The sequence below is a fragment of the Heptranchias perlo genome, chromosome 13 (genome assembly GCF_035084215.1).
Source record: "Heptranchias perlo isolate sHepPer1 chromosome 13, sHepPer1.hap1, whole genome shotgun sequence".
NCBI classification, from domain to species: domain Eukaryota; kingdom Metazoa; phylum Chordata; class Chondrichthyes; order Hexanchiformes; family Hexanchidae; genus Heptranchias; species Heptranchias perlo.
Genome location: NC_090337.1, coordinates 36210719 through 36224447, shown reverse-complemented (window position 1 = coordinate 36224447; position 13729 = coordinate 36210719). Strand labels below are relative to the sequence as shown.

The 13729-nt window shown below is 38.4% G+C and overlaps 1 protein-coding gene across 6 annotated transcripts in view; it reads left to right on the top strand.

Moving 5' to 3' along the window:
• The window catches only part of LOC137331497 (inactive N-acetylated-alpha-linked acidic dipeptidase-like protein 2), a 715700-nt gene that overhangs the window by 360984 nt on the left and 340987 nt on the right, over positions 1 to 13729 (top strand). For all 6 annotated transcript variants that reach the window (XM_067995331.1, XM_067995330.1, XM_067995327.1 and 3 more), the window contains one exon: positions 10133 to 10418. In XM_067995331.1, the coding sequence (XP_067851432.1) occupies positions 10133 to 10418 (286 nt within the window). The remainder of the gene's footprint in view (positions 1 to 10132; positions 10419 to 13729) is intronic.

Here is a 13729-nt window from a genome sequence, read left to right as displayed (position 1 = left end):
ATCAAAGGCCTGCTGAAAGCTTGTCCTCCATGTGTGGCTACCTTTTCCCTTACGTTGTAGGCCATCCTTTCCTGAAAAGGAAATGCAGGTAGTGTGAGACACATAAAAGTAGTTGAGACCACAGACATCAACAGTACCGGGCACCGTAGAGAGCGAATAATAATGGTTGCCAATTCTGAAATCAGAAATCACACTTTTAATTGGGAGCGTGCAGACATGGTTATGAAATAATGGGTATGAGTTGAAGGAGAGGGTTCCAAGGTGCCTGTGACCTTGGGAAACAGTTTTTTCATCTTAATGAGAAATGAAGTGCATTGTGGTTAGGTAATGAAGAGAAAACATTAAATGGTAGCACAGATGATCTGTGCAGGTTTAGGTGGACACTCTTGTCTTACCCATCTTAATCAGATCATTGAACTAGGATGTGTGCCAATGCAACCTTTCTCCACCAGACGTCCACCACTACTCCGGAAAGCCACTTTCCCCTTCCCCCAAACAGGCCATCCCTTCTCCCAATCTCCTCGAACAGAATCCCCAGCATCCATCTCCGAAGTTTGCTGAGCATCGTCCTGGCTGTGCCTTGGCAACCATTCTCAAGCCTCCTCCTTCCTCCATTTCAGACTGCCTCTTTAAGCAGCTGCAGAACTCCAAATCCCGTGCTGCGTGAGGATACCCGCATGAAAGTCTAATCCTTGACAGTGTTACAGCAGGAGTCAATCCATTCTTATTCCAATGAGCTAACCCTGGAAATCAGACCAAGAACAGCAGCGCATCCGTGGGGGAGGCAGAAGTATTTGCCCACATCACTTCCACCGGCGTAACAGCAGAATGGAAAACCTAGGCCACTATGTTGAGTTCCAACTTGGGAGCAATATATTAATATTTTAAAAAATTCATTTTGGCTGAAAAAGACTCGTAGCTTACTAATTTCTTATGTGGCGTAGCAGAATAATAAATTAACTTGCAAAATTATCCACTGCAATGTGATCATTCATATAAAGAGAGAAATTGATTGAACCTTTGTTTCTGTATACATGGTGAAAGAATACTAACATATTCTATACAGCTGTACTCAGCACACAGTGTCAAAACCCATACGTTTTTAATACTGTGGAATTTTTAGTTGAATAGTGTAAGTAGGGCAGTCGTATTTTAATTGAGATTATTTGGCTTCTGAAGTCTAGCTGAACGTAATAGTATCTCACTGTCAGGTAATCCGATGGGATTAGATTCTGCCCAGCATATCAAAGTCCTTTCCTTTAGACCTTTCATGTTGAAAGAACAAGAAGGAAGAAATGTGTATGCCAAGCTCTTTTTTCAGCTATTGAGAGGACTTTTTGAAGGGTATCTTATGTCTTTGCGTTTCTCAGTAAACACAGGCCCTCTGCAGGGGCAGTGGGATGAAATAAAGTGCAGCAGTAAAGATCCAAAGGCTCCAGTAGTGATTTATTATCTGCCATAATAACATTTGTCATTCAATACCCATTCAGAAGTCTGATAACAAACACCATGAGCTTCTCAGAATCCGATGTTGGTGTCCATTTTCCTCATGAGGGAATAGGCCAGCTGTCAATCACCACTATTTCACTACTGTTAATTAAGTTAGCTGTTTACCATTTGGAAATAAAAGTGCATAATCTAAGCTGCTATGTGTTCTTTAAAACAAATAAAGGAAGAAGGTTTTTCTTCCGTATGTATTCAACATTTGCAAGCAAGTAGTATATTTGCTTTATACCAGTCCAATTTACCTTGAAATTTTTAACCATAATTGTCCACAAATGGACCAAGTTAAACATCACATTTGCAAAAAAAAAGTTAAATTCATGGTACATTAATATAAATCTATAGTATTAGTGAGTGACCATATTAAGTTCTTTAGAGTACAGTATTTACATTTGAAAGATAATGGCCAGTCACCTGAGGATTAAAGTAAGTTGTGCTGTAAGAAAATATTTGGCGATTGAAATTATTAGTATATGTTGTATGTATCATACAACAGTGCTAGTTCATTTTTTTGGACACAAAAGATGAACAAACGTTTAACAGAAAATGCTTATTTTTGTACACAAAATAGTCAGGGATGCAGATTAACTATTTAAATCCATACAAGACGGTACGGAATGAGGTACCGGCATAACTTAGATAAAGTGGCTCTGAATGGAAGGCATTGACTGAAAATCATGTAACGGCTATAAAACCATAAGAAAATCCTATCACTAAGACATTGATTAAGAGATGTTTAAATTCTACTTCTCTTTTGGGCATATTTCACAAGGACCTTGGTAACTGATGTGGCCTCATATTTAATTACTTGATTTAACAACAAACCATTTCTGCATGTTTCCTGAAACTAAATCTATAAAGCGCTTCCTTCATCAATAATTAAAGACTAATTTGAAGAACTAAGTGACAAGTTATCCAAAGGACAGTTGTAAAGGGTAGCTGTACATCTTTAAGCCTGAATGCTGCACTCCTTATCTAACACGAGTGTCAAGAATTTCCTCAGGGTTCCTCCTGCTTTGTCGACGTAACTTCAATGGAAGCTCTCCATGTAAACAGGGTTTCTGCCGAACTTCTGCCAAAGTTACGGCAGTGAGCGTGAGAAGCCCCGAGGAAATTCCTGGCAATTGGATTTCCACCTTTCTCTAAAGTATACCAAACTGAATTGTGTGTGACCGCGTAATGATGAATTCAAAACAGATGCAAGTGTGGAAAAAGGTCCGCATTCTCAAGTCCTCCAGTACATTTGTGATAAAGGAAACTGGTCTAAAGGTCCAGCACTTTGTTCAGTGTTGCATGTCAGATTCATGAGTTGAATCCAATGCCCATGCTCTTACCAGCTTGTAAAACCTGCCTGTTAGTGGGATTCCAGCCCATTGAGATCTGGGTTGAAATTACCCAAACAAATCTTATTTAGGATCCTTTCCTGCAGAAAGAGAATATTTTCATCATGTTGACCTGGGTTGGATTCAACCTACCTGCCAGAGGTGAAGGAACAGAAGAATTATTCACTATATTATTCAGATTTTTCCTACCTTCTTCCACCTCCCATTATCCATATGATTGAGTACTGACGGCATCTGAATATACTCCTGTGTTTTCACAGGACATTGTGTACAACACATTACAAAGATATTTAGGCACAATATTGAAAATTCTCTTGGCGGGTAGTGAAATTTAAAAAAAACTAATGACAACTCATAAAAGTTGACTTGTGACAACTCATAAAAATTAAATTTTAATTATTTGTCACAGAGCTATGTAAAATTCTAGCTCAGTGAATCATTACTTCAAAATGTAGGCAAAGTTAAAGACTGCACCCTTGTGACTTTATTTATAACCCTTTTCTCGCCATGAAAAGTGCTTCTAAATGTTTTCCAACTCTCCCGCTAATTATTGACACATTGCCAGAAATTGCTCAGAGCGGCAAACCAACAATATTCGCCGCTCCATAGATTTATGCTAACCCACTAACTCACTTTTTTTCATCTGAATGAAATAGCGATCATTATGGGTAATTTCTTAATTAACCAGGTATGTCAGGTGAGTCAGAAATACATTTGCTTCTTAATATAGTACCAACAACTAAATGTTGTCGCTTGGTCTGTATTTTTATGTATCAGAATTTGTGCCTCCTTAAAATTAAAATCTGAACACTGATCTCCCTTTTCTTGATCAATAAAGCTGTGGAATAATTTTCCAAATTTCTATTCTTCGCTTATCATTCAACTTCAGTGTTTCCAGTTATAGAGTACAATATCTGCAAAAGGACAATCTTCCAATTACATTTTTTTTTAAAAGCATTAGTTATTATTCACTAGGCAAGGTGGTCATGTTTGCAGTTTGTCCAACAGGTATCTCGGCCAAGCTTTTCAGCTCTTTATTCCTGTCTACAATCTTTGTTTTTCATTAATTCTTGTTACTCCAACTTTTATTTTGTCATTAATCAATTATATGAGACGACTCATTTATTTGAATCTCTGCAACATTTAATTTTTCATCTAATTTGTTTTTCCCTTCAGTGGCCTTGAGTGACCGATTATCTTTGCTCTGTAAATGTTGATCCAGATTACCCATTATCTGGTTGCAATTACTCCCAATACTCAGGAGGCAAGGGAATTGTTTACTGTGTGCTGAGGACTTGCAACTTTGTTGCTTCTACAGTATTGATATAGAATTCCCATACAAGGCACTGAATATACCAGTTTCAAACTTTTAAATATCCTACTATGAGTCACATGGTATATTAGAACTGTTGCATCAGCATAAACAAAACATTTTTGTCAGAAGTTGTTTATTATACATTTGATTGCCTCACATACAAATGTCCATTAGTGGATAAAATTGATATTTTAAAATCAAATTTCAAAAAAGGATGTAAAGATAAACCCAGCAACTTTAGGCCAGTCAGTTTATCCTTGGTGGTGGGCAAACTTTTGGAAACGATAATCTGGGACAGAATTAACAGTCACTTGGATGAGTGTGGGTTGATTAGGGAAAGCCAGCACGGATTTGCTAAAGACAAATCGTATTTAACCAACTTGATAGAGTTTTTTGATGAGGTAACAGAGAGGGTAGATGAGGGCAATACAGTTGATATGGTGTAAAAGGATTTTCAAAAAGCGTTTGATAAAGTGCCACATGGTAAGCTTGTTATTAAGATTGCGGCCCATGGAATAAAGGGGGCAATAGCAACATGGATCCAGAATTGGCTAAATGACAGGAAACAGAGAGTAGTGGCGAACGGTTGTTTTTCAGACTGGAGGGAGGTTTACAGTGGTGTTCCCCTGGGGTCGGTGCTGGGGCCTTGCTTTTCTTGATATATATTAATGACTTGGACTTGGGAGTACAGGGCATAATTACAAAATTTGCAAATGACACAAAACTTGGAAGGGTAGTGAACAGTGAGGAGGATAGTGATAGACTTCAAGAGGATATAGACACACTGGTGGCATGGGCAGACACGTGGCAGATGAAGTTTAATGTGGAAAAATGAGAGGTGATGCATTTCGGTAGGAAAAATGAGGAGAGGCAATATAAACTAGAGGGCACAATTCGAAAAGGAGTAGAGGAACAGAGGGATCTGGGGGTATATGTGCACAAATCGTTGAAGGTGACAGGGCAGGTTGAGAAAGCAGTTAAAAAAGCATACGGTGTCCTAGGCTTTATAAATAGAGGCATAGAGTACAAAAACAAGGAAGTCATGATGAACCTTTGTAAAACACTGGTTCGGCCACAACTGGAGTATTGTATCCAGTTCTGGGCACCGCACTTTAGGAAGGATGTGAAGGCCTTAGAGAGGGTGCAGAGGAGATTTACTAGAATGATTCCAGGGATGAGGGACTTAAATTACATGGATAGACTGGAGAAGCTGGGATTGTTCTCCTTGGAACAGAGAAGGATGAGAGGAGATTTGATGGAGGTATTCAATATCATGAAGGGTCTAGACAGAATAGATAGAGAGAAACTGTTCCCACTGGTGGAAGGGTCAAGAACCAGAGGGCATAGATTTAAGATGATTGACAAAAGAATCAAAGGTGACATGAGGAAAAACTTTTTTACATCGCGAGTGGTTGGGATCTGTAATGCATTGCCTGAGGGGGTGGTGGAGGCAGATTCAATCATGGCTTTCAAAAGGGAACTGGATAAGTACTTGAAACGAAAAAATTTGCAGGGCGACGGGGCTAGGGCGGGGGAGTGGGACTAGCTGGATTGCTCATGCATAGAGCTGGCACGGACTCGATGGGCCGAATGGCCTCCTTCCATGCTGGTAACCTTTCTATGATTCTATGTGTTATTTATTAGTGATTGTGTTAACAGGTCGTGTGAATGACTTGTCCCTTTGGGTTCTCATCTTAGATAATAAAAGCTGATTAATTCTGAAGAGTGACCTTTGAAACGTCATTTTTCCCAACAAGGCAAATTTATGGCTCTAAGGCTTTGAATCTCATTTTGGTTTTTATCAGGTTACACTGTGTTCAGAGTTACAAGTGCTTTCTGAGTGGGACATTCATTTTCGTCTGCATGGTTAAAGCTTTTTTTTTCTTTTTTGTATCAACTTAGCATTTCACTCCCTTAACATCTGCAAAGCATGCCCTCTTTTGTTCAAGGCAAAAACTACTGCACAGTTCACAAACATGCTGCATCACAGGGTGGAATGCACGGACCCTTCTCTGTGATTTCCCCATCCCAATCCTTTCCGCAATTGTCAAAAAAATTGCAGTGGATACAGCTAGTCAATTCACACTAACCTACGAAACTCATAAAAGCTGGCAACTCAAAACAAAACAATGTACAACTGAAAAACAGCACTCGAAAGACCTGAGACTCTACTTCAAGACAACTAGATAAGTTAAATTCCTTTTCATTACATTGGATTTAGGATTCATATTAATGTTTTGGGATCACATTCTGCAATTCAGTTTGTTTTTTTGTGAAAACTGAGAGCCAATGGCTGTTCTCTCCAGTCGGAGATTGGTGACCTCAATGGCGAACATTCTTCATGGTTACGGCAATAAAAAAAACATGGTGGGTTCTCATTGTCCCTCTGTGGTTGACCCCATGGATCTTCAGAGGGTTGTTCTGTCTTCATTGTTGTTTCCTTCACCATGGGCTCTAACTGCCCATGTATGGGTTACTCCCTGTTTATAGATTTAACCTTGGAATTTTCCTTCTCTTAACTGCTTGTGTAATTTCTTCTTTTAATTGGATTCTTGTAATCTGGCAGCTGTGAGCTGGCTCCTGGCATTTATACTGTTAAATCTGTTTCAAAAGAACAGGAAGATAAGAACGGGCTACTCAGCCCCTCAAGCCTGTTCCACTATTCAATTAGATCATGGCTAATCGGTACCTCAATTCCATTTACTTACCTTTGTTCCACATTTCTTGATAACATTATCTAACAAAAATCTGTCCATATCAATTTTTAAAATTTCAATTGATCCAACATCCACAACCTTATCAGAGAGAAAATTCTAGATTTTCACTACCCTATGTGCTTCCTGATTTCACTCCTGGTCTGGCTCTAATTTTAAGATTGTACCACCTTGATATGGATTCTCCTAACAGAAGAAATAGTTTTTCTGTATCTACACTATCAAATCCCTCAATCATTTTTAATACCTCGATCAGATCACCGCTCAACTTTCCAAACTCAAGGGAGTGCAGGTCAGGTTTATGCAACCTGTTCTCATAATTTAACCCTTTAAGCCCTGGTATCATTCTGGTGATTCTGCACAGTACCCCCCCCTCCAAGGCCAATATATATTTCCTGAGGTTTAGTGCCCCAAAACTGAATGCAGTTCTCCAGATGGGGCCCGTCCAAGGCTCTCTACAACTGAAACATCACTTCCTCACTTTTGAATTCCAGTCCCCTTGAGATAGAGGCCAACATTCCATTAGCCTTTTTGATTACTTTTTGTACCTGTGCACTAGCTTTTAGTGATTTGTCTACATGGATACCTAAATCCCTTTGCTCCTCCACAGTTCCCAGTCTCTCGCCATTAAAAAAAATAATGCCTTACAAATGGGATTTGGGTAATCGCATAAATCGTGTCAGCAAAGCATCTGAACCCATGGCGTGTGTAGCAGCCTTGAACACACTCAGTTTTATTTATTTTGAATGACGTACATTTTTGGAAACACTGGACCTTTAACTATGTGACTCTGCCCCTGCCTGGGATCCTACTTCTTATGCTGCCTGAACCTATATTGTGATGCTGTTGTTGCTGTCACGGCAGCCATTGAGTGGCTGCCAGAAGATCACAACCTGAAAAGTTCCAATATTGGCAAGATTTAAGAATAAACGAGAACAGCTGTCTGAGGTAGTTGATCCTCCTGTGCAAAACTGCTCACAGTACTCTGCTAATTTAGTGCACAGCATTGGAAGCACAGCCAGTTTTTTCAGAATTAGTCAAATTGAACCCTGCAATAGGGAAAGCATGTTAACAGATATTGCAATCACAGTGTTTCAGAAGATAGTAACCCGAGATAGATGAGACTGCTATACTGTGGTTTGTTTGATAAGTATAACAGAAGAAAAAGCTTATTTTTCACTCTGGCTTGTGCTGTTAAATGCGGTTGTTCAACTTGGGCATCATGTATCAGTCACTTTTACAAACAGACAAGGATTGTAGTGTCAGACGACCTGTAAATAATCAATATTAACATTTGGTGCTATTTCAAGTATGGTTCAGTTTTTCAAGTACTTTAACCAGGCTGTATAAGGGACTCTAAATGAAAATTAACACAAAAAAACAAACCTGAAAAATCACCTTGCAAAGTTCACGAGTCTCCCATTGTCGAGCGTTGTCCCAGCTCCATTGTTTTTGGCAGATACATAACCTTTGGTGAGTGTTGTCTGCAGTGTGTTGGATATGCTCAGCCCTTCATGCTGCACCACACAAAATGAAGTGCATGTCACGGCAACATGAGATACTGCCTGAATTTTCTTCATGTTTTGTTCCAAAATTTAGTAGCTGGCACAGTAAGAGTTGAATCATCCTTTCATGAAAGAATATCCCTGTAATACAGCCCTTTACAGCAATTATGTCCTGGTTTGAATGAGGACACTATCGATCAGCAAGAATGTGACTGTTCCAGAAACATGACCTTTATTTATAAAAGGTAAAATATATTATAAAAATCCATAGGTGGATCACCACATTCCATTGCAAATTATATTGAAAACCCTAATCTCTGAGGAAATCCACTATAAAAGTGGCCGTATTTTTTACACCTGTAGGTGGTACTGTGGCAGGTCCTTTCAGTACAAATGTCATATCATGTTAGATGCCAAAGCACTGTGCAATTGATATGAGTCTGAATGCATTTCCTCACCCTGGTCACCAAGTGGCTTTCCATGTGTTTGCAATAGCCACAAAGACAGACTACGATGATGATTCATAAGTTAGGTGTGAATTGTATTCAATTTGTACAAGAAAATAATTACTCTAATGGTCTTTTTCTAACCAAAGCAAACCTTTATAGTAAGCTGGAATGTTTCTTCAGACAGTCCCTTATCTTTGTGACCTCCAGTATCTATTCCACTCCCTAACTGCCTGTCCACTATTGTTGTATTTTCACAGCAGTAATGTCAAATTGTTAACTGACTTTGTAATACAAAAGATTGGTCCAAGCCCTTTTTTGAATATTGTGAATGCTTAGTGTTTAGGATCTCTACTCATGAATCTCTGAGCTCCCTCTATCATCTCTCTTCCCCCCCCCCACTTTTTGTGAATCTGTAACTAATGGAAGGCGATTCTGTGCCCCACCCCACCCCACCACCCTTGGAAGCCCACGCCTCACTGAAAGAGTTTCGAGTCCCATCTGAGGAACTTGTTGGCTCGCCCCTCCCTGCCACTGAAAGGGTTTGGTCTACCTGCACTCCCTAGCCGAGATTGTTTTTTAGCCTATACTCGTCCCCATTCCCTCCTCCTACCCTTGTCACCCTCCTGTTCCCCATCCCCCCTCGCTTCCTCTCCTCTCTTCTCATCTGTTTTCCTCTCCATCCTCTAATCTCCCCTTTCCGTCTGAACCTCTAACCTCCTCTTTCACCCTTCCCTTCAGCCCCCACTTCCTTCTTCCCCTCCCCTCCTCCTCATCTCTCTCCCTTTACCTCATCTCTCTACCTTTACTTCATCTCTCTCCCTTTACCTCATCTCTCTCCCATTACCCCATCTCTCTCCCTTTTCCACTCTTCTCTCCCTTTCTCCTCCCTCCCTTTCTCCTCCCTCTCTTTCTCCTCCCTCTATTTCTCCTCCCTCTCTCCCACATCCTCTCCTGCCCTTTCCTTCCCCTCGCTCTATACTTCCCCTTTATCTATCCTTCCCTTCCCATATTCCAGTATCTCCCCTCCCTCAAACCCTGTTTGCTGGAATATTGCACTTTGTCATCCATTTCCCCTGTGCAATGTCATGGGAAATTGACTAGCTAAAGTTAAAAATGAACAGTTTTGCATTTGCAACATAAAAAATGAAAACAGTGCAATTTTTATTTGATGAAATGTTGACTTGTATGTGTTTCAATCCATATAAATATATATATATATAATATCAGTGTTATATGTAGATATTTTTACATAATTGTGATAAATATATCTTTTGAAAGTAATTATTCTGTTTTTCTTGTTTAGGAATTTTACACGGTTTGCTGCTGAGTCAGACCGGGGGACTTCTGCCGCACATGTTATGGAGCAGTGGACTGCATCTGGTTTAACAGAAATCCACTTAGTAAATTACACAGTTCTTCTCAGCTTGCCTGATACAGACCAAAACAAAATCATTCTGACAAATAGCAGCCAGTGCTTTTATCCCAGCGGACAGCAATGCAGTACTCTATACTCAGCCCCACGTGTGAAGAAGGAAAACAATGACCTTCCCTATTCCTATGCAGCATATTCTGCCAAAGGATCTCTGGAGGTAATGAAAGTGTTAGAAACCAATTCCCCCTGTCATTTTAGGGTATTTCATTTGCCTGGTAAAATCGGAATTGCTCCAAATATTTTGACAAGGTTATTTGTTCTGCATAGCAGAGCTGTATGATCTTCCTTTGCAGTTCAGTCATGTACATCTATCATAAGTCAGTCTTTGTGAGAGATCCAATTTGTGGTCCCTGGTAACAGTCTAAATAATATTCATAATTCTTAAAATCCACCTCAAAAACCTACTTAATGCCATCAAGATAAATGGTATACACTGGAACTTAGTTGTAATTTGTTGTGCAAAGAAAGGTGACATTTATCTTCAGTTCAGTGATATGTAGGTCAACAGCCTTTTCCATATAACCCATACCTATCAGTTTTTAAGAGTGAAATAACAAAGTTCTATGTGTAATGCTGGAGGGAGTGGTCAGCAATGCACTAAAATCGAACATTTTTGTGTACATATTTTTATATTTTGGCAGAAAATATATTTAACAAAATTACAGGCAACAATGTTATTTCCTGCCATTATCTGTATTTTCCACTTCAACTGCAACAATACTCATAAGGTATAAAATCCTTGTGAATGATTGAAACTTGTCGTGTTGGGAATTTGCAAGACTAATTTGAGGTACTGGGTTGTAGATAGGAATCTGGAAAATATTTACATGATAAGATGAGATACTCTCCCTCTGACAGTTGTGTCTCTATTTTTGTAAAATTGAGACTGTGATATTTATTTCATAATCATTACAGAACTTAAAATCCATAAATGCTTTGTTTTAGAACATTAAAAAATATTTATAGCATTGCAGAACCTGAACCATTCCAGTGTTGGGGAACAATCTGCACAGCACTAAGTGGGTTCATGTATATGACTTGCAGTAAGTGTACATATTATACTGTTTAGAAATGGTCACAGTAGTGCATGGGACTATGAATTCTTTATTTGAATAATTACATTGCTTGATAAGTTCACCTTTATTTCCTCAGTTCAGTGATATTGCCCAGTTATTTAAGAACGTAGAGGGAGTATTTCTATTCCTTAGGTTTTAGTCATGAGTCATGACTTAAATTGTCTCTTTAATTTTATTTTCTACATTGTTTGTAAGGCAACATAACACCTTTTAGTGTTAGTAACACCTTTGATGGACAGGCAGTGTACAATGTGTTTATCTCACTTCACGTTCTAATTCCTTTTCCCCAGTTCTCCCCTTCTTTCTCCAATGATATTACCCAGATTTGTCATCAATTTTAAGTATTGTTTTTCAAAATAACCCAATTTTCACATGTAAATATGACCCAATGCATGATCCCATCTTCCAGTTTAAGGTCTCTTTTTCTCACTGCCTAATTTCAACCCAAATTTAAAAGGATATTCACAATTAGCAATAAAGGTATATCTTTTCATTATTTTTTTCATAAACAAGAGGTGATTAGACTTAAATGAAGATATTTTCTGGATGCTATTTCCTCTAAATAATACTACCAAATAACAGCAATTTGACTTCATGTTCCTATTTAACAGTAAAATAAATTATCTACATAAAAGTAATAAATGCTTTCAGAAAGGTGGATGCTAAACTTTTTAATCACTATGAATTGATTGTAGATTTAGCTTTTATGTATTCTTGGTCCTTTCTCCAGTCAACTAAAACCTCATCCCCCAACTATTTGGGTGCAAGAAACAGAAGATCTCTATTGCAATGTAGCTCTTTTGTCAATAAACCGAATTCATCAAAGTGAAAGGGACTAGTGTTACCCCTCCAGCAGTTAAATTGGTGTCACTTTTCAATGATTTCACAGGCTGGATATATACTTAGTTGGCTTAACAGCTTTACCAGTAGGGATGTTGGTACCTAGTGATCCTGTGTCAAAGTTCTTACAATAGCATCAGCATGACAAGTTGTTTGGAACTCAATAAGACAATTACATTTCTTGTTGTTTTTAATTGCATGTCTATAAAAAGATTGCTATGAATCAAAAGTCATAGTGTGTGTTAAAAAAAACAGTTGAACATAGTCGTATATCAAGTTTTTGGTAATTATTGACATACTTGTAAGAAAATTGTATATTTGTACTTTATGCATGTTTGTATTTCATTAAGTGTTTAATAGTCTTTAATCCCACAATAGTTATTCTTCTGTTTAGTGCATTTTTGATACCAGATTTCACAAATGATCATTTTTCACAGATAGCCACCTCCACAATGTCAGGTTTGTAGTAGCCTCTGGTTTGTAGATCAGAAAGTGAATGCCTGCACCTTCAGATTTTCAAGCACTCTTTCTTCATGAATACATTCATATGAATCCATGACTACTATGTATAAGTTCAGTGATTTTTTTTCCCCTCATTTTTGGGATGTGGGCAAACTGGCAAGGCAGAATTTATTGTCTATCCCTGGGTGTCCTGAGGGTGTAAGAGTCACCCACATAATATGGAACTGGAGTTACATGTCAGCAAGACTGAATAGGGGTGGTAGATTTCCTTCCCTGGAGGACATTAGTGATCCAGTTATGTGTTTACAATGGGAAAAGGCCATTCAGTCCATAGATTCTGTTTCGAGCAGAAGTCGTGAATAAGACTACCCAATTCACTTTCTGTCCTGAAGGAAGTAACTAACCACACATAAACATCAAAGAAGATAAAGCTGGACACATTTATCCCCTATTCCCAAAGCTAATCGAATAAAAGTCCAGATTATTAATTGTACCTTAAAACCCATACTTACAACTCTTGCCTAGTTACATTTCACAGGTATCTCATCCATAATCACAACATTCTGTGATCTACGATTCTATGATTTTATGAACCATTGTTTACCATAGAGTATTTCATCATTCATTTTTATCATTATAATTTAGAATCATAATTTTAGATATTTATCTTTTTAAATAAATGAATGGCATTGTATTAATTGCTTTTACTGGGAGTCTCTTCCACACATCCAGTACTCTGTGGTGAGGGGATAAGTTTCTTTTCATGTCTCATCTTGTTTGAAGTTTACCAATTTTTGTATTCATATCTTCTAGTTTTGCAGTCAGAATTGGGTTAAATAATCTTCTGTCTAAATTATTAGGCATGCATCTGACTGCAGTCAAGTACTGTAGAGCTACTACCCAAAAATCAATCACACAGGAGGCTCTGCTCCAGATTTAGGTATGAGCCCTAAAAAATTGAAAGATTCAATCTTAGTATATATTTGCCATAATAGTTTAATACTTAAAAAAAGCAAAAGTTCTGAACAATATCTTGGTAGCGTACCTGTCGGAATGGTTGCAGTCTGTAGTCCAAAAGTATGCATTTACG